We start from the raw sequence: 23839 nt of genomic DNA, 5'->3' as shown, positions 1-23839 counted from the left end.
CACACACACACACACACACGCACGCACGCACGCGCGCACGCATTACACTCCTTTGCCCACTTGGAAGAGCCCACGGGACTGCAGGCGGAAGAACTACAACTCCCAGCAGCCATTGCGCGCTCAAGCTTGCGCGTGCACATTCGCACCCGGACACCAGGCATCCGGCGTGCGCTGCACTCACTCTCGGAACTACACTTCCCGTCTCTCCCAGCGCAGCCCGTGACACTCCTTGGACCGCGGGCATTGAGCGGGGTTTCAACAGCTGCGCCTTTCTTGCTCGGACCCGGCCCTGGACCCAGCCCCGGACTCGAACACGGCTCCACCATGGAGGAGGCGGACCGAATCCTCATCCATTCCCTGCGCCAGGCCGGCACGTAAGGACACAGCCCCCGCCTACCCCGGAATGCCCACATCCGGGACTCCAAAACTCCGGACCCAGTCACCCGGGAACCTTAAAACCCCGGACCTTGACATCCAGGGCTCCAACTTCCAGGACCCTAAGACGCCCTGTTCCCCTTACACACACACACACACGCACACGCGCGCTCTCTCACACTCTGACATCAGGGGCCTTCCAAACCCTTTGACCCCGACACTTGAGAAACCCCAAACTCCAGGACCCAGACACCTGGAAACCTTAAAACCTTGGAACCTCAAGACCCGGGACCCTAAAAACTGTGGATCTTGACATCAATACCCTGGGACCTTGATATCTGAAGATCCTAAGACACCTGTATCCTGAGAACCAGGGAACTTAAAACCCCAGGACCCTGGCATTCAGGGACTCCAGAAACCCTGGCACTGGATGCTTGGGAACCTTCAAACCCGGTTTCCCAACGCCTAGGGCTTTTAAAACCCCAGGACCCTAAAATCTGGCGATCTCAATGCTTGGTGACCCTGACATACAAGGACTCCTGCATTCGATGGCCCTAAAACCCCAGGATGCCAACATCTAGGGAGCCTGATATCTGGATTGCTTGAAACTAGGAGGTTTTGATGTCCAGGGATCTTGACATCCAGGGACCCTGACATTTGGAACTTCCGAAGACCCCAGCCTTCCAACATCTAGTCTCGAAACCCTAGCAGCTCAATATCTAGGGACCACTGACATGCAAGGAATATGATATCTGGGGACCCAGAAACCCAGAGACCATGCCCCCTGGGCCCCTTGCCCTTCCCAGACCCCAGAAATTTGGGGCTTTTAAACATAGGGAAATTTGAGATGTTTTGAACTCAAATGCCTTCTATCCACCAATCCTCTACACCAAGGTCTTAGGACCTGAGGACTTTCCCAGTTCTTAGTTTTCCAAATGGAAGTCACAGTCACCAACACCCAGGACCTGTCTGAACTGTGGCCATCCTCCCCATCCCCACCCCAGTACCAGGGCTTCCAGAAGGCAGCACGGCCCAGCTTGATCCCTGTTTTCTGAATGCTCCCCCCCATCGAGCCTGCCCCTTTCTTCTTCAGGGCAGTTCCACCAGATGTGCAGACCCTGCGAGCCTTCACCACTGAGCTGGTTGTAGAAGCTGTGGTTCGCTGCCTGCGTGTGATCAACCCTGCCGTGGGCTCTGGCCTCAGCCCCCTGCTGCCTCTGGCCATGTCCGCCCGGTTCCGCCTGGCCATGAGCCTGGCTCAGGCCTGCATGGTGAGTGCCCTCCTCCCGAATACACACAGCCTCTTCCTTCCTCCTTCACAAAGTCACCATGCTCTTTTGAAACTCTTGCCTTTCCTCTCTGCCACCTCCCCTTGTGGCTTAGTGTTCATTAGTTAAGGCTGCTGGCTCTACGGTCAAACTTCCTGAGTAGTTCAGATCCTCGCTACACCACATGCTAACTGTGTGACCCTAACCTTTCTGGGCCTCAGTTTCCTTATCTGTGAAATCGAGGTGATAAAGGTTGTGTTGTTATGAGCATTAAATGAGTTAATCCAGTTTGTGCCTGGGCTGCCCCTGGCTCCCACATTTTAAGCTTAGCACTGAGAATTTTTTCCCCTATAGTATCCATTTACCAGTTCCAGAAAAGGCCCTCCTTGGTTCACGTGCTCACTCCTAAATTAACCACTGTGTACTCTGATTGGCCCAGCCTGGATCACATGGTCACCCCTGCAGGGCATTGTGATTGGCTGCTCCTTCAGGATCACATGGAGTTGAGGAGGGAGGGTTACCCAGGGGAAGATAGGCCTGTTAACTACAACAGTGTCTGCTGCATTCCCCTGTGGCAGCCACATCCATCCTGCCTCTCGTGAGAATAATTCCCAAACTGTCTCTATCATAGATAAAGGGCCTTCTGATGAAGCCCTCCCACCTCCCCAGAACAGAGCTGTGTCCAGTTACTAGATCCAAGGGCTCAGGATAATGTCATTTCTCCTGGCTCACTAGCTCTGTGACTTTGGGCCAGTCTCTTCAGCTCTTTGCGCCTAAGTTCCCTCCTGTGTAAAATGGGTGTAAGATTGTACCTACCACGTAGGGTTGCTGTGAGGATTAAAAATGAGTTGTTATATGAAAAGCTGGATATAATAAGCTATGTGTAAGTGGTATTACTATTATTAGATAGGCCTGATCTGGCTGCTTGCATTCCAGCAACCTGTGGCTACATAATGAATGTAAACACGGCCGACATACCCCGTCTGTGGTGGTGGAGGGACGATAGAGTAACTACGGTGAAAACTGCCATTTAGCCCCAGGGGACGGGGTGGTCAAGTTTCTTGCGTTAGTCCATGGCTGGTGCAGTTTCTGTCTCTTAGCCCTAGGCCTCTGAGCTCTGCCCATCCCTTAGCTCTCAGGTTCACCTACCTCTCAGGAGTTCTCAGGTCCTTCTGGCTGGGGCTGTCCCCTGGCCTGGGGCTGTATTGTCAAGGATGGCACTGTATGAGGTGGAGGTTATGTCCTCTGTTTGGCAAAGCGAGTGCACAGTGGGGGATGTGGAGGAGGGGCTGGGGCCCAGGCCTCGCCCGATTCTCTGTTGCTCTCTTCTCTCAGTGCCGTCTCCCACTGGATTTGGTGTTGACCCACTTTTGCTCACACTGACTTTAGCGTGGGGCAGAGAGTACGGAGTTTTGGGTGATCAAGAGGTTCATGTGATTGTCTGGCCCCAGAGCCTCAGTTTGCCTGCAGCAGGCAGAAGGGGTGTCTCTCAGCCCAGTTGTGTGCTGCCCCTGTAGCCACCTCTGCTCAGCAGCACCGCCTTCTGGCGTCTGCCTCTTCATGTTCCCTGCTCCTGACACCACTTTCTGCAACTCAGCCACCTCCATATTTTGATGTCTGTCACTTCACACACCCAACTCCTGGAATGAGTTTCTGTATCAGTCACAACTCTTTGATTGCAGGTCTCGGAAAAAACTCAAAGTAAAGTAGCTTAAAAGCCAGTGGTTTTCACACTTTTTTGACTGTGACCTTCCAAAATAGATGTATCTTATGTTGTGACGCAGTACACACATATGCATATAATAATGATGTTTTCTGAGTGTGGACTCTGCGCCCGGGCACTGTGGTAACGTGGTGTTAACTCAGTCAATCCTCATGGCAACTTTCTGAGTAGGTACTGTTGCTATCCCTTTTTTCAGATGAGGAAAGTGAAGCACAGAGAGGTTAAGTGATTTGCCTGAGGTCACACAGTTGGTTAGAGAAAAAGCTTGGATTTCAATCAAGAAAGACTGCTTTCAGAGACCGTGCAGCTCTAGACCAACAGCAACTCTGGCAGAAAAAGGCTTGCTTTCTCTCTAGGCCTGTGTCTCAGTCCCGACCCAGAACCCTGATTGTCTCTTTTATCCCTAAAGCAGCCACATAGGGAAAGTACTGTCGGCCCCATTTTCCAGCTAGGAAACTGAGCTTCCTGGTGGTTAAATAACCGGTCCAAGGCCTTTGAGCCAGTAAGTGGCACAGGCTGGATTTCAACCCCAGGTTTTTTCACTCCAAAGCCTGTAGTCTCTTTAAAAAAAAATTGTTGTTTTGAGTAGGTTATTTTGTCAGTCAGGGTCCAGTCTTGAGACAGAAACCCCAGCAGCAATTTGAATAGGGAAATTTTAATATAAAGAATTTTAACTAGGTAAAAGATGGTTAACTACCGAAAGGGTAAAAGAGATCTCCAAGGTGTGACAGAAGTAGCACGATGGCTTGAGAAGTCTTCCCGGCACTCACTCCACACCATTCACTGTGCTCTTAGCTGTCTGCTGTAAGAGAATTACTTTGGTGAGTTTCTTGTGTATCTTTCTTTTTTAAAGATTGGCCCTGAGCTAGCGTCTGTTGCCAATCTTTTTCTTTTTTTTCTTCTTCTTCTCCCCAAAGCCCCCCAGTACATAGTTGTATATTCTAGTTGTAGGTCCTTCTAGTTCTTCTATGTGGGACACCACCTCAGCTTGGCTTGATGAGTGGTGCTAGGTCCGCGCCCAGGGTCTGAACTGGCAAAACCCTGGGCTGCTGAAGCGGAGTGCGTGAACTTAACCACTCAGCCCTGGGGCCGGCCCTCTTGTGTATCTTTCCAGTTTTTTTAAAAAATGCAGATATAAGCAAACATGAATATATATTCTTATTTCCCCCCTTTCTTACACAAAAGAAAGCATATACCTAGTTTCTTGTCTTTTTTTTTTCCTAACAATATCTCCTGGAAATCATTTCATATCAGACAATAGAGATCTTAAATCATTTTTTCCTTTTTACAGCTGCATCTTAGTCCACTGTATGCAGGTACCATAGTTTATTCAACCACTCTCCTGTGCTTGCACATTTAGGAAGTTTCCAATATTTTGCAAAGAGTGCTGTAATGAATAATCTGGTGTGTATATATTCTTGAATTGTTGGAGGGATATCTCCGTGGTAACTCCTGGAAGTAGGGTTGCTAGGTGGAAGGGTAAACACATCTGTAGTTTTGTTAGATTTTGCCCAATTGCCCTCATTGGGGTTGTTTAATTTTTGCCTCTCCGGAGATAGTGTATGAGAGAGTGCCTGTTTCTCTACAGCCTCGCTCACTCAGGGTACTGTCCGACTTTTACCTGTTCAATAGGTGGGGAGTGGTATTTCAGTATAGTTTCTCCCCCGCCAGCTTTGTACTTTGAAAAACTTTCAGATTTAAAGAAAAATGAAAGTAGAACAATGAACACCTGTATACCCTTCTCCTAGCGTCCTGTGTTGTTAACATTCTGCTCCATTCTTTTCTCTCTCTATAGATACACAGACACACACATTTTTTTGCTGAACCATTTGAAAGTGGCAGACATCATGCCACTTCACACCTAAAACCTTCAGGGTTCCCCTCCTCAGTAAAAGGCCATTGGCCAGCATAGCCACAGTACCATGATCACACCCATGAAATTGAATATTGATAGAATAGTACCTAATATCTAGTACACGGTCAGATTTCCCCAGTTGTCACAAAAATACCCTTTGTGGCTGTTTTTTGAACCACAGAGTCCGCTCCAGGATCTCACGTTTTATTTCACTGTTACGACTCTAATCTTACATGTCAAACAGTCCTCCTTTGTTTTCATTTCTTTGTTTCTTTCACGATAAATGTTTTTGAAGAGTCCAGGCTGGCTGTTTCATGGAATGCCCCACAATTTGAATTGGTCTGATTGTTTTCTCCTGATTAGATTCAGGTTTGGGGCGGGAACACCGCACGGATGATAGCATCTCCCTCCCAGCGTGCACCTCGGGAGAACATACCGTCAGGTGGTCCCGGGGCAGTGATGCTTGTGTGCGCTCTCTCAGTGTGCTTTCAATTTGTGTCCTTTTTTTTTTAAAGCTGAGGAAGATTGACCCTGAGCTAACATCCATTGCCAATCTTCCTCTTTTTGCTTGAGGAAGATTGTCCCTGAGCTAACATCTGTGCCAGTCTTCCTCTATTTTGTATATGGGTTGCCGCCACAGCGTGGCCACCAACAAGTGGTGAAGACTCACACCCAGGAACCTAATCTGGCCTGCAGAAGCGGAGTGCACCAAACTTAACCACTAGGCAATGGGGCTAGCCCCTAATTCATGTCTTTCTTACAGGCAAGACTGGACATATTTGCACATGTTTCAGGGCCATTTTCATTTCTTTTTCTGTGAACTGTCTGTTCCTGTCTTTCACCTGCTTTTCTGTCGCACTGCTGGTCTTTTTTGCTGGTTTAATTCTAAGTACTCTTTATGTACCAAGTAGATTCACTCTTTGCCTGTGATATGAGCTCCAGATATTTTTTCTCAGCTTGTCATGACTCTTTTGACTTTGCTCATTATATTTTTTCTTTAAAATCTTTATTTCATTTCTTGTATTTAGAAATACCTATCTTCTCTTGGATGGCCTCTGGATTTTGAGTCATGGTTAGAAAGGCCAGAGCTTTGCTCTTCTCTCTTGCTCTCTGTGGCACTGACTGTAATTCCTCTGTGGCTCCCCGCAGAGGCCTGGAGGTCTTGGGGAGCCCAGGGGAGGTTTGGAAGGTGGTGGTTGGTGAGAGTGGGAGCATCTGTGGTCTAGGGTCCTGCCTGCCTGCCTGATAGGGGCCCCCTCCTCAACTCCCAGGACCTGGGCTATCCCTTGGAGCTTGGCTATCAGAACTTCCTCTACCCCAGTGAGCCTGATCTCCGGGACTTGCTTCTCTTCTTGGCCGAGCGTCTGCCCACCGATGCCTCTGAGGATGCAGACCAGCCTGCAGGTATGGGGTGCCTGGGGCGTACTGAGAGTGGGGGGAGAGGGTGGCCTTCCTGGATGTTATAGTGGCTGAGAGAGGTGGAGGTGGTGAAAAGGTTGATGGATAGAGGTGGGGGGGTGTCTTTGGGAGAGCTAGGTGAGAGGATGGGGGCTGGGAGAGGGGGTGCAGGGCACGGGCAAGGGGCCAGGGCTGGGGCCCACCCAGGTGGTAAGTTGGTGCTGGGAGGGGCTGCTCTGCCTCACCTCCTGCCTGCTCCCCATCGCCCACTCTGCTCCAACCACACTGGCCTCCTTGATGCTCCTCTGACGCGCTGGGTCACTCGAGCTTCCAGGCCTTCATATTTGCTGGATTATTTTTCCCCCAGATATCCTCACTCCTTTACCTCTTGGAGGTTCCTGTTCACATTTCTCCTCAGGGAGGCCTTCCTTGGGCTGCCGTGTTTAAAATCCCATCTTCTTCTCAACAGTCCTCCTTTCCTGATCACCACCTGACAGTTTTCTGTATGTCCTTATGCCCTTGGTCATGATCTGCTTTACCGGAATGCCAGCACGGCAGGGCAGGGCCACTCATCCGTTTGTTCACTGAGGTATCTTGAGAGTCTAACAGTGACTGGTACATAGCAGGTCCTCAATAAGTGTTCATTGAGTAACCGAGTTGAGAACGATAGCTAGATAGATATGCATCTCGGGGGAGGGGGTCAGGGAGCGATGGATGCATTTTTGGACTTGTGGCATTGTGAGCTGATTGACATTCCCTCCCCACCCCCAAATAGGTGACTCAGCTATCCTTCTCCGGGCCATCGGGAGCCAAATCCGTGACCAGCTGGCCGTGCCCTGGGTCCCACCCCTCCTCCGCACTCCTAAGCTGCAGCACCTCCAGGTGGGACCCTCCAACTCATGTCGATGTTGCTTGTCCATGGTTTGCCTTCCTTCTCCCCATCTGGGTGCTCAGGTTTTTGACCCCCTCCCACTGATGCCCCCCATCACAGTTCATCCTGGAAGCTCTGATTCTGCTTTCCTACCAGGGCTCAGCCCTCCAGAGGCCTTTCCACACCAGCAGGCTGGTCATGCCTGAGTTGAGTTCCAGAGGAGGTGAGGCTGTGGGGAGGGGCTGGCGAGAAGGGTAGAGGTGGGCCTGACTGTGGTGAGGCAGGAGGGCTGACTGACTCTGTTTCTGCCTCCAGAGCCCCGAGAGTTCCAGGCAAGTCCCCTGCTGCTACCAACTCCCACCCAGGTGCCCCAGCCTGCTGGGAGGGCGGCCTCGCTCCTCGAACGCCATGCCATCCAGCTCTGCCAGCACACGGGCCGGGACCACCCTGGGGACGAGGACTGGGTCCACCGGGCACCCCGCCTCCCCACCCAGGTACCGCCCAATGCTTAGCTCCCTGCTTCCAAGGCCCCTGCTCACTGCTGCTCCCATTTCGTCTCCCATTGCTTCTCTCTCCTTCTACTTTCCCCACTTTGTCCCTCTCTTTGTCATCTCCCCTCTGCACGCACCTCCCCTGCTCCCCCCTTGAAAGAACACTGGAGTCAGAAAGACTGTGGGCCTTGGACAAGTCAGTCTCTCCCCTCCGAGCCTCCGTTTCCTGTTCGGAGACGTGGGTGGGGCAGTGCTTTCCTCTCGGGGTAGCATTCAACCGAATAATGTGCACGAGGTTCCTAGCAACCCAAGCAGTCAGGATTTGCTCCCTTCCTCCTTGTTTCTACTACCTTCTTTCGGCCCCTGAGTCTCTCTGTCTCTGCCATTGTCACCGATGCTCATCTCTTGTGTCTCTAGAGCTCTGTGCTGTCTCTTCTCTTCTAGAGGTCACCGTCTTTCTCGTTCTGTGGTGTTGTGGCCCCTCTTTCTTGCCCGTCTCTCTGTCTCCTCATTTCTGTGCTGTGTCTCTCCCCTCTCCCCTCTGTCCACCTCTGTAACCGTCTCTTTCTGTCTGCCCTTGCCCCAACCCCTGCCTTCTCATCCATCTTTGTCTCTCTTTTTTAAACTTACAGGAATTTTCAAACACAGAAGTAGAGAGAACATTCTAATGAATCCTATATGCCTGTCACCCACCTTCAACTATAAGTATTTTGCCAGTCTTTCTTCATCTATTCTCCCCCACCTTTTTTTCCTGTATTATTTTAAAACACATTCCAGACATCATGTCATTCCCACTCTAAATACTTCAGCACACATCTATTAACTCATAAGGGCCTTCACTTTGTAATGTAGCCCCAGGGCCACTTTCGCCCCTAGCAGTTAGCAGTGAGCTCTTCGTACCGTCTCACGCTGAGTCCATGACCAGATTCCCCAGTCGTCCCCACACTGCCCCGTTCTTGTCTCTCTCCCTCTCTGTTCCACTCTCTTCCAGCACCTTCTTTGCTCAGCACTCTGTCTGTCTCCGTCCCCGCATGTCCTTTCAGTGTTGCTCTCGGATTTGGGGGATGCAGGCTTACTTCGCTCCCTTCCCACAGTCTCCTCCAGTGCGGGGAGTGAGTATGTGGAGAGAAGCATGGCTGTGAGGAAGAGGGGGCCCCGTTCTTGGGGAGCTCCCAGACCGGTGGGCCAGGAGCGTGGGTTCCGGGCCCCCGTGGTGGGAGAGGCTGGAGGGCGGGTGTGGCTTGTAGGTAGCACCTTGTCAGGCGGCTCCCTGGAGGAGGCAGGGCCTTGGCTGCCCAGCAGGCCTCTCCACCCTCCCATTTGCCTCACCCTCTGTTTCCAGGAGGATACACGGGCTCATCGGCAGCGGCTGCAGAAGCACCTGGCTGAGCATCTGCGCCAGACCTGGGGCCGGCCGGGGGCCCCCCCACAAGCCGGAGACCTGGGAGAGCTGCTGCAGGCCTGGGGTGCTGGGGCCAGGACTGGCGCTCCCAAGGGCTCCCGCTTCACGCATTCAGAGAAGTTCACCTTCCACCTGGTGGGTGGGCCTGAGTGCACAGGAGGCATGCTGATGGGGCCGAGGCCAGCTTGGAGGGGTGCTTTATGGACAGACACCACACTTTATCCACACAGGTTCCTGTGTTACCAGTGGGTGTGCCCTCTCCCCACTCGGGGCGAGTACCCAGAGGGGTCCCCTGGCTTCTCAGGGATTTCACTGGAGAAAGGGTGAAGGGGTGCTGTTTGCGCAAAACCTCAGCCTTCCTGGGCATTTTCCTCTGGACATATCTTCTCTCCTTGGATGGTCACTCAGAGGGGCCCTCATCCTTCTCACGGGCAGCTGGGGCTTCATAGATGGGGCAGGTGGGCAGGAGCTGTGTCAGGGTCAGGGAAGTTTATTTACGAGTAAACACTCTAGTCTGAGGTCACAGAGAGTACCTTAATCCTCGTACATTTACAGTCTGACAGCCATCAGCGATGGAGTGGGCATGGGGACGGTGCTAGGAGGGCTGGGCTGTCAGAGGTGGGGCCTTCCCTGACAGCCAGGATGCTCCCTTCTCACTTCCCCAGGAGCCGGAGGCCCAGGCAGCCCAGGTGTCAGATGTGCCAGCCACCTCCCGGCGGCCTGAACAGGTGAGCAGAGCAGCGGGGGGTGCCCTGGGCCCTTGCCTGTCTAGTGAACCTGACACCCCAACCCCACCTGGCCTGTGCCTCCCAGGACACGTGGGCAGCTCAAGAGCAGGAGCTGGAGTCCCTTCGTGAGCAGCTGGAGGGAGTGAACCGCAACATTGAGGAGGTTGAAGCCAACATGAAGACTCTGGGAATCAGCCTCGTGCAGGTGAGGGCGGGAGTGGGGGAAGGGCTGCCCGCCTGGGGTTGGGTCACAATTCGGGCCTAGAGGGCTTAGAGGGACTAGAGGGGGCCAAGAGGTACTCTGTAGAGGTCTGCAGATGTCGGAAAGGTTTGTGGGGGCCGCTGGGGACATGTGGGGCTCTTAAGGGTTCAGGGGAATGGGTGAGGATAAGACGGGGATGTAGGGTGTGGGGATGGGAACTGCAGGGGTTAGAGGCACCGGTGGACGTCAGTGGGGCCTTGTGGGTGTCTGTGAGTCTCGCACTCAGACTGTATGGGCAGGACCTTGTGGAGCTCGTCAGGGCTCCTGGGGGTCAGTGTGGAGGTGGAGGGCTCAGGCCTGTGGGTGCCCAGCACTGCTTATAGGTCTCTGTTGCTATCAGGAGGGGGACGAGGGGCCTATAGGAGCTAGAGGGGTGTGTTGTCATCTGTGGGGGCTCGGGCTAGGCCAGGGCTTTCCAGGCTCGGTGGGGGCTGGGAGCCTGTGGTATGTGGCCAGGCTCCTCCACTGACTGGGAGTGGGGGGTCACGGGGTGCCAGGTGGAGACTGAGTGTCGGCAGAGCAAGCTCAGCATGGCGGAGCGTGAGCAGGCCCTGCGCCTGAAGAGCCGGGCAGTGGAGCTGCTGCCCGACGGGGCTGCCAACCTCGCCAAGCTGCAGGTGGGGCTGGTGCTGGGGCTGGGTGGGGAGGGTCAGAGTTGGAAGGGCCCAGCCTGTGTGACGTGTTATCTCCCTACCACCACCTCCAGCTCGTGGTGGAGAGTAGTGCCCAGCGGGTCGTCCACTTGGCAGGTCAGTGGGAAAAACACCGGGTCCCGCTCCTTGCTGAGTATCGCCACCTCCGAAAGCTCCAGGATTGCAGAGAGGTAGGTTGTGGGGTCCTGGGCTGTGGATGGGGCAGGTTTCTCCCTCCCTAGGTGGCCATCCCTGTGCTCTGCTCACTGCCCTCTACCCATGGGGTCCTGGCAGCTGGAATCTTCTCGAAGGCTGGCAGAGATCCAGGAGCTGCACCAGAGTGTTCGGGCAGCTGCCGAAGAAGCCCGAAGGAAGGAGGAGATCTATAAGCAACTGGTAAGGCCCGTGCAGGGGCCCTGGGTGGCTTGGAGCAGGTGGGGTGTGGGTCCTAGGGGAGTGCCTGCTGTATCCCTGCCTAGGTGTCAGAGCTGGAGACCCTGCCCAGAGACGTGTCCCGGCTGGCCTACACCCAGCGCATCCTGGAGATTGTGGGTAATATCCGGAAGCAGAAGGAAGAGATCACTAAGGTACACCATTGTGGCTGTGCAGAGTGGGTCATACAGCCAGACATGCCCAAGGGGCAGATGTGTGTAGCGTGGCCACACAGGGACCTCACACCCTCTGAGGCAGAGCTACCTGGTCACACCCTGACACAGAACAGTCCCACACGGTCCACTCCAGCCACCCCAGACACAGTAATACACAGGCCCTGTCTGGATGTATGAAAACCCTCAGCTGGCTGCCCGCCCCAGACGTGGGCTCATGGCTACCCTGGTCTCTGCCAGATCTTGTCTGACACGAAGGAGCTTCAGAAGGAAATCAACTCCTTGTCTGGGAAGCTGGACCGGACGTTTGCAGTGACTGATGAGCTTGTGTTCAAGGTGTGGGGCAGGCCGGGCCGGGTGGGAGGTGGGGTGGGGCTGGGCTGCTGCCTGCCCATCTGCTCATTGGCCGGCTTGGGCCTGGGCCCTGCATAAGTCTTGTAGGTACACTAATGCTCAGGCCTGGCTTTGCACCCTGGAGGATGAAGTCAGGGGAGTGGGAGAGGGTGGCCATGTGGGAACCTGGGGGTGGTGTGTGTGAGGGGGCGGGGGGACAGCCCACTGATACCTTTGAGGTCCCTTATGTCTGGTCAGGATGCCAAGAAGGATGATGCTGTTCGGAAGGCCTACAAGTATCTAGCTGCCTTGCATGAGGTGAGGGGAGAAGCGTGCTGGGGGGCTGGCTGGGGAGGGGCGGGGTTAGGGTACAAGCCTTCTGCTCCTGCTGTCCCCAGAACTGCAGCCAGCTCATCCAGACCATCGAGGACACAGGCACTATCATGCGGGAGGTTCGAGACCTTGAGGAGCAGGTGAGGCCTGGGGGTAGGAGAGGAAACCAAGGCAGGCCAGGGCACAGCTCCTCAGTTTATGCCGAGAGAGGCTGTGGAACCAGACACAGACTACGGCTGGAGTCTCAGCCTTGCCCCTTAGTAGCTGGGTGACCTAGGACATGCCAGTATCCTACTCTGAGCCCCAGCTTCTTCCTGAGGGTCTTCACAGGGCCCTCTGCCTCCTAGGGCCATTGGCAGAGGCTTCAGCTTGAGTATGTAGTGGGTAACCCTGCCACGCAGCAAAGGACACTTTAGGTGGATGGATGACACATGCAAAGGCCTGGCAGTGGGACAGAGCAGGCTATTGTTGGAGGGGGTGGGAGGAGCGCGGGAGGGGCCCCGAGTGGAGGTAATGGAGGGAGGTGGTGAGCAGGAGCTGGGAAAGGGCCCTGCATGCTGAAGGGATGTGATTTCATTGCCTTAGATTGAGACGGAGATGGGCAAGAAGACCCTCAGCAACCTGGAGAAGATTCGCGAGGACTACCGAGCCCTTCGCCAGGAGAACGCTGGCCTCCTGGGGCGGGTCCGTGAGGCCTGAGGAGCCCCCAGCAGGGGTCTCCCCCCGGCTTAGACAGGGATTTGGGGTGTAGGGGGCGATGGCCAAGCACTTGCCCCAGCCATTCTCTGTTAGCTGTCTAGTTCCTCCTGCTGTGGCCTTGAACTAGACCCCTGCCCACCTGACTCCAACCCTTATCTGGGGTGATCATCCAGAGTGTGGGAGCTCGGCTGCAGTTTATTGGGGACAGCACTGGGGGTTGGGGCCTTGGATCCCAAATAAATGAGGGGCTCTGACTGCAGTCTAAGCTGAGCCATGGCTAGGGACACAGGGCAGGGGTGGGGGGTGGGTGGCGTTTGAGCCTCGGTACATTTTGGTGAGTCAGTGTGTGTGGCCATGCATGTCCGTGTGGGACTCAGGAGACCCGCTGGGGCGCTGTGTGGGTGTGCGTGTGTGCAAGATGCACAGGTGAGTTCTCAAGGGCCGTGTGACTGAGCATATGTGTTAGGAGCTGCTTGAGACCGTGCGTGACTGGTATGTGTCTGCATGGCTTTCTGGGACCTGAGATCCTGTAGGTACTGAGGCTGCTTCTGCACGGGTGTCTGGGCATGGCCTGTGTGACACTGCACCTGTGGGCCCAGAGGCTGGCTGGGAGTGTGTGCTTTGGGGTATGGGGGTTGACAAGACTGTGTTCAGGCGTGATTGTCTGTGTGATTATGCAGATTTGAGGTCATCTGAGTGTACCAAGGCAGGCTCTTTGTGTTTTGGGGTTTGTATTGAGTCCAAGCGACAGGATTGTGACCATCTGTGTGTCTTTTCCAGCCCCAAGGTCATCTGTGAGAGTGACTGAGGCAGGCTGTGTGTGTGGTTGGTTGTGAAAGCTCATTTTGGCTGGAGAGCCCATCGCAGGAGGCTGGGCCAGGGGTGTAGGGCTGGGGCCCCTCTGAGCAGCCTTGGTGCAGAGCATATGATCCAGGAGGGTGGTCAGCTGGGGAGCGGGGTCCCCGGCAGGCAAGACAGTGTGCACCTCACTTCTTGGTCCCTGCGGGCAGGTCCAGGGCCTATCACCCCTGCCCCCTGCCACTTCCATCCCCCAATTTGGCCCCTGTCCTTCCTTCCTTCTTTCCTTGGTTTCGAGGTCAGGGGCCAGGTGTGGGGTTGGAACACCTGCTGGGCCTCTGGCTCCTCTTCTTGCGGAACTCGAACTCATCCACGGTCCACACAGCCCCCTTCTCACTCTCCACCCGCACGAAGCACTTGTGCAGGCTCAGGTTGTGGCGGATGGCATTCTGTGGAGGGAGGGCCAGCCGGCCGGGGGCGGGGGGAGCGGGCGGGCAGTCATGCTCTGAGGTCAGCAGTCCTCACCAAAACCCGACCTCCTGCCCCCTCCCAACATGCCTACAAGCCCAGCCCCAGGCCCACCTGGCTTGGCCCAGCACCCTGGTGGCATCTGAGGCCCTCCCAGCCACTGCCACTTCCAGAGGAGCTCACCTTCCAGGTGGCAGGGTGGTTTCTGAAGAAGGCGAACATGCGTGTGAACCAGTGATAGATCTCGTTGAGTGTCCGCTGCTTCTCAGGAGCCTCCAGGATGGCCTGGGGGTTAGGGGGTGTGGGGTAAGGGGAGCCGCTCTCCCAAAGTTGGGCTGAGAGGGGCAGTGGCCCACCCTGGGCCATCTGACATGGGGTGGAATTGTGGGGGCAGGGGAAGGGAGAGAGGGAGATGGTGTGGGGTCAGAGACAGGGTTAGAAGTGGGGTGAAGATGGGGGCAGGAGGGGGTTAGGTAAAGGATCAGGGTTGAGGTTGGAGTGGGGTCTGGTTAAGGGTTGGCGCTGGAGTTAGGTTACAGGTCTGGGATAGAGTTGGAGTTGGGGTTCTTTGTAGCGGTGACATTTCAGGGTTTGGGAAGTTAAGGGCCAGGAGTGGGATGAAGTTAAGGATTTGGAAGGGGTAAAGGACCAGGCAGAGTTCAAGGTGAGGGAAGGGATTGGTTAAAGGTCAGGCTAGGGATGGACTGGGGTGAGTTGAGGGTCGAGGGATGGGATGGCATTAGGTCAGGAGTCAGAGATGGGCCTAGTTATCTAGCTACTTTATGTGTCAAGGATGTGGTTAGGTTCAGGGTCAATAATGAAGTTAGCTGTGGCGAAGTGGAAGTTAGCTGTGTGTAGTCATTAAGGGGCATGGCTAGGGCTAGGTGTGGAGTGAGGCCAAGGGTCAGTCAGGGCATTGGATTTGTTTGGATTTAAGAATGGGGTTAAATCCAGGGTCAGCGATTACGGCTGCCATGAGGTTTTGGGTCAGGATGGGCCTTGGTAGGGGAATCTGTGGCATCGTGTAGGCCTAGGATGAAGGTCCGGGCAGGCTCTAGTGATGGTTCTGGGAAGGCATTAGGGAGATTCAGATGAAGGAGTTGGGATGGGGTGAGGTTAAAGGCCAGGTGTTACAAGGAAGGGGTTAGGGATGGAGTCCCGCTGGGGGATGTGTTGACATAGTGGGGTATGTCGGGGCTGGGGAAGGAGTTAGGATAATACCTGGGGTGGGTTTAGGGCCAGGGGAAGAAATGAGGTTCGTTTTTGGGCTATTTATAGGTCTGGGAGAGGGTTAAGTATGGGGTTGAGATGGACATCAGGAAAGGGGTGGGTTTAGGGCCAGAATTTGGCTTGCACTGGCCTGAATGGTGGTTTCGGTTTGGGTTCAAGGGTAGGTCTCGGGTGAAGCCAGCACGGGGGATCACATCTGAAGCTACGGGTTTGTTCATGAAGGAGCCCGCCCTGGGGGTGCTCAGCGGGGGCGGGGTGGGTGGGAGTTTGGGAGGCAGGTCCCCCCCCACCCCTTCTTTCTCTTCCTTCTCCTCATCCTGAGCTGCCCTGCTTACCCAGCGGATGAGAGTGGCATAGGTGAAAGGGGGCCGCATGTTGTGGAACTTGAAGTAGTCCATGTTGTGGAAGAACTCTGCTGGGGTGGGCGGGGAGAATCAGGCCCCATCCGGGAGCTCCTTGCTCCCTCCCCCGCCCTCCACTCTACAGCATCCTGTCTGCACGCCTGAAATCCCACCCTTAACACCAGTTTCCATGATCACGGGTACTGTTTGCTGAGCACTTGACATAAATTGTATCATTTACTCTGCACCCCTTCCAGCAAAATGGGGCTTGTTTTCCCTGAGGTTTAGAAGAAGTGAAGTAACTTGCACACCAAAGGGATGTAACTGGTTAAGTGGCAGAGCCAGGATGACACTCAAGGGTCCTGATCCCTGTTAAGCCAATAGCGTAGGCCTTGCAGGCAGTAGGAGACTCATGAGCTCGGGTGAATCACCCCACTTTTCCTGGGGGAAGGAAGGGAGAATCCCTGGGAATTACTTAGCTAGTTCCCTCCCTTCTGATGGCCAAATGGAATAGCTGAAGCCCAGAGTAAGTGAGCCCCAATCCCCAGGGGAGACAGCTGAGACCATAATGGGGCCTTGCAGGCCATGGAAATCCTGAGAGGAAGCTTTTGCAAGCAGATGTGTTGTTCCCAAAGGCTGGGTGGCAGTGGTGGGGAAGAGCAGTATGGAGCTCCTTTCTGTCCACCCCTCACTCCCAGTGCCCATTAGGGGCTCGGGGGGGCACGACGTAGTGCACGGACCAGCCTTACCCGGGAATGTGCTGTTTCCGTGGCTGCCCCAGAGGTGCCTCCGCACAGCAAACAGGCCATCTGGGGCCTCCTGGGGGCTGGGCCAGGCTGGGACGGCGGTGCCCGGAGTGCCAGTGGCTGCGAGGCGGCAGGAGCCCTTGTCAGATGATGCCTGAGTGAGAAGGGAGAAGCTGGTGACCCAGAGGCTTAAACTTTCCACTTTACTTTTATATAATTAAAGTGTTTTTAAAAGCCGGGTTGCCCTGCTCTCAATTCCAGTCTGATGTGGAATCCCATGAAGCAGCACAAGCCATATTTATTAGAGTGTGGGTGTGGACACTAGCGTGTGAGTGCACCGGTGCTGTGGCCATGAGCTGGGGCCGAACTTGGCTCCTCTACTACCCAACTGTGACCTTGGCAAAATCACCGAAGCCTCCCTGGCCTCCATTTTGCTCGTCTGCGAACTGGGGGCGATAATAATACCTACCTCACGGTGGCCTCACGAGGATTAAATAAGTTAACATGAGCCAAGTGCTCAGCAGTGGTGCCTGGCCCCCAGGCTGGCTTCGTGGGCGTGTGACCTGTGCAGTCGCACAGGGCCCTGCACTTTGTTTAATGCTCTGCGGACCTTATCTTGAAATCTGAGGCCTGCATTTTCATTTTGCACTGGGTCCTGCGAGTTATGTAGCTGGTCCTGCCAACGGCGCATGATCTACATTCAGTGTCTTTGGCTATTTGCTATTGCTTTGAAAAGTCAAAATCGCATTGTTTCGGGATCTTAGGGTCAGAGGGTTTGTAAGTGGAGGGGGACAGATTCCCAGGTCTAGGTGCAAGGATAGGTCCCCTGCCCCCTGCAGGGCCCCTCCCCTGCCCCCCAGTAGTCTGTGCCACCCACGGGCCTGGGGTGGCTCACCGCAGACGGAGCCTTGGTCAGGGCCATCTTCCCAGCCAGGTGGGCCTGCATAGCGCCCAGCTTCTCCTTCTCCAGCACCAGCTGTGAGGACAGGCACAAAGTGAGGCCTCAGCTTGGCCTTGTCTGCCACATCTTTGCCCAGGCCATGGCCTTCCCTGGGAGTGCCCTGCCCCCTCCCTTCCTTTATGCCAGCCCCCATCCTGGAGGAGCTTGGCTCCTGGCACAGGGTGGACATGAGGTTCACCATCTCCCCCCACCATGTCACCTGCTGCTCCAGAGACTGCACCACCTCCCTCTGGAGGAGACACTGCGCCCTGCCCTTCTCATCCAGGAGATGGTCCGCCTGGCAGTGCCTGAGGAGGGGAAGATTCCAAGCAGGTGACCACGGTGGGCCTGGCCTCTTGGCTCAGTGTTCTGAGTGGGGAGGGCCTGACCCTCTGGGAGGTCCCTCCTCAGAGTCTCAGCCTCCCTCCCCTCTCTCTACCTTGGTCTCCCTCTTGCACCTGTCATTCCTTCAACACATGCTACTTGACGTCTACTGTGTGCCAGGCCTGAGCTTGCCATGTGAGCCTGGCCAGGGTGTTGGAGATGTTGTGGGAAGGGTGGTGAGCTGAGAGTGGGCCAGGTAGGAAAGGCATTCCAGGTAGAGGGGACAGCCTGTGCAAAGGCCTGGTGGTGACACTGATAGTTGGGTGTGGTTGGAGAAGGGGTGTGTGTGTGTGTGTGTGTGTATAATGGGGCTGAGGGGAGGCAGCAACAGCCATTGTGAGGAGTTGGGACTTTGGGGATCAGTAAAATCAGGCTGGTGTGTTGGCATGAGGGGTAGCAGGGCAAAGCAGTTAGGAATGCGGATTCTAGAGCCTGGCTGCCTGGGTTCAAATCCCAGCTCTGTTGCTTAGGAACAGGGTGATCTTGATCAAGACACTTAGCCTCTTTGGCCCCAGTTTCTTTGTCTGTAAAATGGAGGTAAATAATAGTACACCTCTATTATTATGCCCCAGTATACAGATGAGTAAACCGAGGACCAGAGAAGCTAAGTAACTTGCCTGAGGTCACACAGCCGGTGAGTGATAGAGCAGGGATTTGAACCTGCAGTCTCAGCTTTTGCCTCTTTCATTTTACTACCTATCGGAATGAGGCCTGAGTGGAGACCTGCACCCCAGATCTCCCACAAACTGGGGACTCCCCCAGACTGGAATGGGCTTAGCCCACTCACTTGAGGAAGTCCTCTGGCTCCTCGAAGACCTTCTCGCATCCAGGCCACTTGCAGACGCCATTTGCCAGCAGTGAGTAAGAGCCCTGGGGCATGGTCGAAAGGGTGCTGGGGGGACAGAGGGTGTCAGGGGCGGGGATGGCAGGGTGGGAGTCCTTCCCAGCCCTGCCCGCTCACCTGTCTTTCCTGGGTGCACTGGGGCTTGGGAAGGTGCAGAGCAGTGCTGGTTCCCTGGACACCCATTCCACACTGGCCACGTTGATCCCTGCAGGTGGGGACAGGGCACTTCTGGGGACTGTGGGCCAGGCTCTGGAGCTCAGTTCACAAGGCCTATCCTTTTTAGTTTCCCACCCCCGTGAGCCTCGCAGGCCCTGACTCCCAGGGGGCTCTGTTGTCCCTAACGTCCAAGGCTTCTGGTGGAGCAGTTCAAAGACTGCCATTTGTTAGTGCTGACATTTTGACTAACTTTGCAAAGATCTGCAGTTCTGTGAGTTTGACATTCTGCATCTTTAAGGTTCTGAGCCTGACATTTTTTGGAGGTTGGAGTTTCCAAGATGATAAGAACTGACGCCTCTGACCTCCTGAGGGCCACGATTCAGCAGCCTACACTGCTCCCGTGCAAGGACTCGGGGCTCTGGGGTTCTGTGGAGCTGCGGGGTGTGGTGTTACCAGGTGGCAGGCCGGGCCGGGCCTTGAGGGAGAAGACCCCGGTGGCAGCAGTGGGTGGTGGAAGGCTGATCATAGCTGGGCTGTCCAGTGGGCGCACCTGCAGCACTGGGGTCCGGGCATGGGTGTCCACCGTTGAGAGCTGGGGGCACATGTGGGCCATGGTTCAGCCTGGCCCCCCTCACCAGTTCTCCCATCTGCTCCATCCTCCCTGCCCATTCAGGGTCAGTACCTGGTGCATGAAGTGTGGCCTGTCCTGGAGGAGTGCCTGCAAGTGGGGTGAGGGACCCAGCCGTGCTCCGGAGGGTGCCACCATGACTAGAGGCACTGTGGGCAGCTGGGGGGAGAAGGCAGGCAGGTGAGATGCCATCTTCCTCCTCACTGTTCTACGTGGCTAATTCATCCACTCCTCACCACAACCCCATGTGGCAGGTACTATGACCATCCTCATTTTACATATGTGGAAACTGAGGCTCAGAGAGATCGACTGATTTTTTCAAGATTAAACAGCTAGTATGTGGCAGAGCTGGCCTCAACCCTGTCACCTCACCTCCTTGGGCCCCAGTCCTCTCCTCTGTCACATGGGGATGGGGACACATGGCCGTGCCCGCGGGACCATGAAAGGGTCTCCTCTCCTGAGACAGGGATTGGGAGGTCGAGGAGAGCCTCGAATCTCTGAGACCTGCTAAGTGGGGACTTTCTTGGCCCTGTGACATCTGCATAAGTCACAGACTTGCCTGGGACCCAGAAAACCACTTCCTGTGCCCCAGCCGGGCCCCCCGCCCAGTGCCACAGTAAAGGTCGGCACCTGTAGGCCCAGGTACCCCACCCTGCCTGCCCCATCCTGGGCCCTGGGCCTCACCTGCAGCTGCGATGGTGGCACGGGGTTCAAGGAGGAGGAGGCATGGGCCCCACCTCGGAGGTCCCGACCCTGGAAGGCTGCCCCTGGGCCCTTGGCCCCCAGCAGGTCCGAGGCCTTTGGTGCAGCTCTCCAGCTGGGCGAAGTTCCTGGGGATGGGCCGAGCGCCAAGGAAGGGGCTGAGGGCTTGGCTGGCCTGGAGTTGGGCATTGGGTCCTTGTCCGAGGGCAGGCTGTGGGGACATAAGGGGAAGGAGTTACACATGTGCTGGGGGAGGGGTGAGAAATACTCAACCACTTGGATACCCCCTCTGATCAGAGCAGGCATTGGCTGGGGCATGTCCCAAAGGGCCCCACAGCTGGACCCCCAGCTCGAGTCCTGCACACACACACATTGGTGTCAGGAATACAGGGATGCGTGTTTCTCCATGCATGCCCCACGTGGAGACGTGCACGGGTCCAGCACATGGCTTGCCTGCGCATGCGGGTCCAGCCCTAGTGGGATGTGTCCTCCATGAGGGCAGTCGGGAATTCAGGGTGGTTTGCACGGCCTCAGCCAGAGCGGGTCTCAGCTCTTCTCCCCCACCACTTGAGGCTTGTCTCCAAGCCTCAGCCATCTGGTCCTCCCTGTACCCTGCACGGGCCACACAACCTTTGCTGATTCTGCTGGGGCTGGTCTCTGACTCTCCTGGTGGCATTCTTTTACCTCAGTGACTTGGGCATATCTGGGAGTGGAGAGGGGCATGGACTCAAAAGTTCCCTTGGGCTGCCGTGAGCGGGACAGACTCTAGGAGGGCGAGGGCAGGAGCTGGGGTACTGGTGAGGACACTACGCAACAGTCCAGGCAAGCGACGGTGGTGGCACAGACCAGGATGGCGGCAGTGGAGGTGGTGAGAAGCGGGTGGATTCTGAGTGTTTTGAAGGTGGAGGAGAATTTGCTGGCAGCTTGGATGTGGGGGGTGAGAGAGGGAGGGTCAAGGTGACTTTTGGGTATTAGCCTGAACAGCTGGAAGGACAGAGCTGACATTACCTGAGATGGGGGAGATGGGGGGAGCAGAGTTGGGCATGATGATCCACGTGCAGAGGGACATGAAGAGTCTGGTGTTAAACATGTGGTTGGAAATGCCAAGTGGGCAGCTGAGTGCAGGAGTCGGGAGCTCAGATGGGGGCAGGGTCTGCTCATTGCTGAGCTCCTGCCCTGCACAGAGCTGGCATGGCAGGTGCCAGAGAGGAAGAGAGACAGGCTCTTGAGCCAGGGCCTGTGGGAGCTCCTCGACTCAGCCTACACCAGAGTTCACCCCAATCTCTGCTCCCCAAGCCTGACTCATGCTATTTGCTCATGCTATTTGCCCTGCCTGGAATGCCTGCTCTTCCTCTTCCCCTATCCAGACAGCCCTCCATAATGGCTCCAGGCCCCTCTGCTGAGCCCCAGAACCTTACACTCCCCATTGGGCAGGGCTTCGCTTTCTCCGAATCCTGTAATCCCCAGCTAGAGATGGAAGGGACTGCTTAATCCAACCTCCATTTTATTGAAGGGAACATCCAGCTGCACAGTCCCATGGTGACTTGAGAGCTCCACTTCTTTCCCCAGAAAGCGTGCGTGTGTGCACATTTCACAAGCCATCTGCTATGGGGCTGTGTGTGTGCGCGCGCGCGCGCGCGTAACTCCCCACCCCACCTCACCCCACTGCACTGAGTTGGACACACAGCTGCTGATAGCAGCCTGGGGGAGCACAAGGAGGGTTCTGGGGGATCAACACTCCTTCCTTTCTTTGCTGGCAGCTCATGGGGTTGTCAGAGCTGTGGTGCTGAGGGAGGAGGGTGTGAGAATCCAGGTATTAACCTCAGTCTCTCGGGGGGAGCCCGCATCTATGGAGGCTTAGAACAAGGGCCTGAGAGAATGTCGGTGACTGTGAGGAGGTGAGTGAATGAATGAAGGTAGAGACCGGGGTGATGCTTCTACAAGCCAAGGAACGTCCGATTGCCAGCAAACCATCAGAAGCTAGGAGAGAGGCACGGACAGATTCTCTCTCGTGGCACTAGAAGAAACCAGCCCTGCTGACATCTTGATCTAGGACTTCTGGCCTCCAGAACTGTGAGACAATAAATTTCTGTTGTTTAAGCCCCCTGGTTTGTGGCACTTTGTTACAGAGGTCTGAGTAAAGTAAGATGGATTTGGGTGAGTGAGTGGATGTTTTCCATCACTGTAGCCTGGCCCACATGTCTGGCCTGTGGTCACTTCTGAAGCTGCCTGGACACTTGGCGAGAGCTTATAAGAAACGTCCTCCCCAAACACATCTGGAACAGCCTGACTCAGGGAAGCACAGATACATTCTCAGAAAGGGGACGTGGATATGGTCTGTCTGGTGGTGGGGTACCTGGAGGGCTGGGCTGGGCAGCCGGCTTCCTGCACTGTCTGTTGGGGCGTCCCTTTCTGACTGTTTCTCAGAAGCTGCATGGAGGATGTTTCTGGGACACAGATTGTGTTTTCCTATCGGGGTCTGCATCTGGGCCCTGTTGTCACAGCCCCCGACTTCCCCAGATTTTTCCGCCATTGACGTCATGGCGGCCGGATGCGCTGGGCTTCATCGGCACCAAGGAGGAAGAGAAAGGGGCAGACACCCCACCCCACAGGTTTCGTTCCGAGAATTGGCTGGCCCGTCCTGCAGCCAGCTTGGCCCAGGTGGGGTGATGTGGGTGCTGGCGGATGTGGTGAGTGACGTCCATCTGGCCACCATGACAAGCCCTGGGCCCTGTAGACCTGGCCCTTCTTGGGCCATGGAGATACCCAAGGTTTGATGCTTAGGGAGTGCCATGCAGACCCCACAGATACTGGGACCCTCAGGGTCTTCAAATTGTACTAGGCCAGAAGCTCAGAATCATAGAACGTTATTTCTTAGATTCAAAGGATCCCAGAATCTCAAACCCACAGATTCTGTGGGGCCCGTGGGTCCAACTTCTCACTAGTGAAGGCCAATGTCCCTGGTGTCCAAACTCACTGGAACTCCCTGAAGGACAGGAGGCTCACTACTCATAGTGCCTCGTGCCTACCAGGCCTGGAATTGCAGCAAGCCTGCCCTCAGCCTTCCTCATAAGTTCTGTGAAGGCAGGAGGGTCAGAAGCCTTCTACTTTCTCCACCCTGGGGGCAGGCTCTGCCACTCACTAGCTGCAACTCTCCTCAGGCTCATTTGTGCTTTGGGATTGTAATGGTACCCATCTTCCAAAGTTAATGCACATGAGACACTTAGCAAAACGCTAGTGATCGGCAAATGGACACCTGCAGGGCCTCGGTCTCCCTGTCTATTCTGGGACAATATTCCCAAACTCACAGCCACTCCGCCAGAGATGGGGAGGGAAGCACGGGGAGGTAGAGGCTGGCGTGCCTTCAGCTAGGGCCTCGTGGCAGGGAGCAGGAAAAGCCCTGGCTTTTGCCGGTAGAGAGCCCACCACCAGGCTCTCTGGAGGGGCCCTGGGATGGAGGTTTTCAGGGACCAATGCCAGCTCTGGGGACACAGCTGAGCTCTGTCCACAGCCAGACCCACAGCCAGACTGACTGACTTATGTCCCTCCAGTATCACCGCCCTCTGGCCACGAGGCCTCCTAACCCATGGGGCCCTGGGACCGCACCCAGCCTAGCTCTTGTGAGGC

The 23839-nt window shown here is 55.6% G+C and overlaps 2 protein-coding genes across 2 annotated transcripts; one reads left to right on the top strand and one right to left on the bottom strand.

The window, feature by feature from the left end:
• Nucleotides 1-166: 166 nt before the first annotated feature.
• CCDC22 (coiled-coil domain containing 22) lies at nucleotides 167-13229 on the top strand. Its single transcript, XM_046672538.1, has 17 exons — nucleotides 167-374; nucleotides 1469-1646; nucleotides 6493-6625; nucleotides 7395-7501; nucleotides 7647-7713; nucleotides 7806-7984; nucleotides 9324-9518; nucleotides 10049-10111; nucleotides 10197-10316; nucleotides 10871-10990; nucleotides 11080-11196; nucleotides 11300-11401; nucleotides 11485-11592; nucleotides 11851-11946; nucleotides 12202-12261; nucleotides 12342-12416; nucleotides 12862-13229. The coding sequence occupies exons 1-17, from the start codon at nucleotides 325-327 to the stop codon at nucleotides 12973-12975; spliced, it is 1884 nt and encodes a 627-aa protein (XP_046528494.1). The 5' UTR covers nucleotides 167-324; the 3' UTR covers nucleotides 12976-13229.
• Nucleotides 13230-13231: 2 nt separating this feature from the next.
• Nucleotides 13232-21029, bottom strand: FOXP3 (forkhead box P3). Its single transcript, XM_046672539.1, has 11 exons — nucleotides 20195-21029; nucleotides 19565-19669; nucleotides 19336-19474; nucleotides 18844-18931; nucleotides 18670-18774; nucleotides 17719-17806; nucleotides 17454-17534; nucleotides 16562-16712; nucleotides 15807-15883; nucleotides 14425-14526; nucleotides 13232-14222 (listed from the first exon to the last, which is right to left on the bottom strand). Exons 1-11 carry the CDS (start codon nucleotides 20528-20530, stop codon nucleotides 14073-14075), a joined length of 1422 nt encoding a protein of 473 aa, XP_046528495.1. The 5' UTR covers nucleotides 20531-21029; the 3' UTR covers nucleotides 13232-14072.
• Nucleotides 21030-23839: the final 2810 nt, after the last annotated feature.

The sequence above is a fragment of the Equus quagga genome, chromosome 10, assembly GCF_021613505.1.
Source record: "Equus quagga isolate Etosha38 chromosome 10, UCLA_HA_Equagga_1.0, whole genome shotgun sequence".
Taxonomy (NCBI): domain Eukaryota; kingdom Metazoa; phylum Chordata; class Mammalia; order Perissodactyla; family Equidae; genus Equus; species Equus quagga.
The sequence above is the reverse complement of the archived record's forward strand: the minus strand, read 5'-3'. Positions and strand labels throughout refer to the sequence as shown.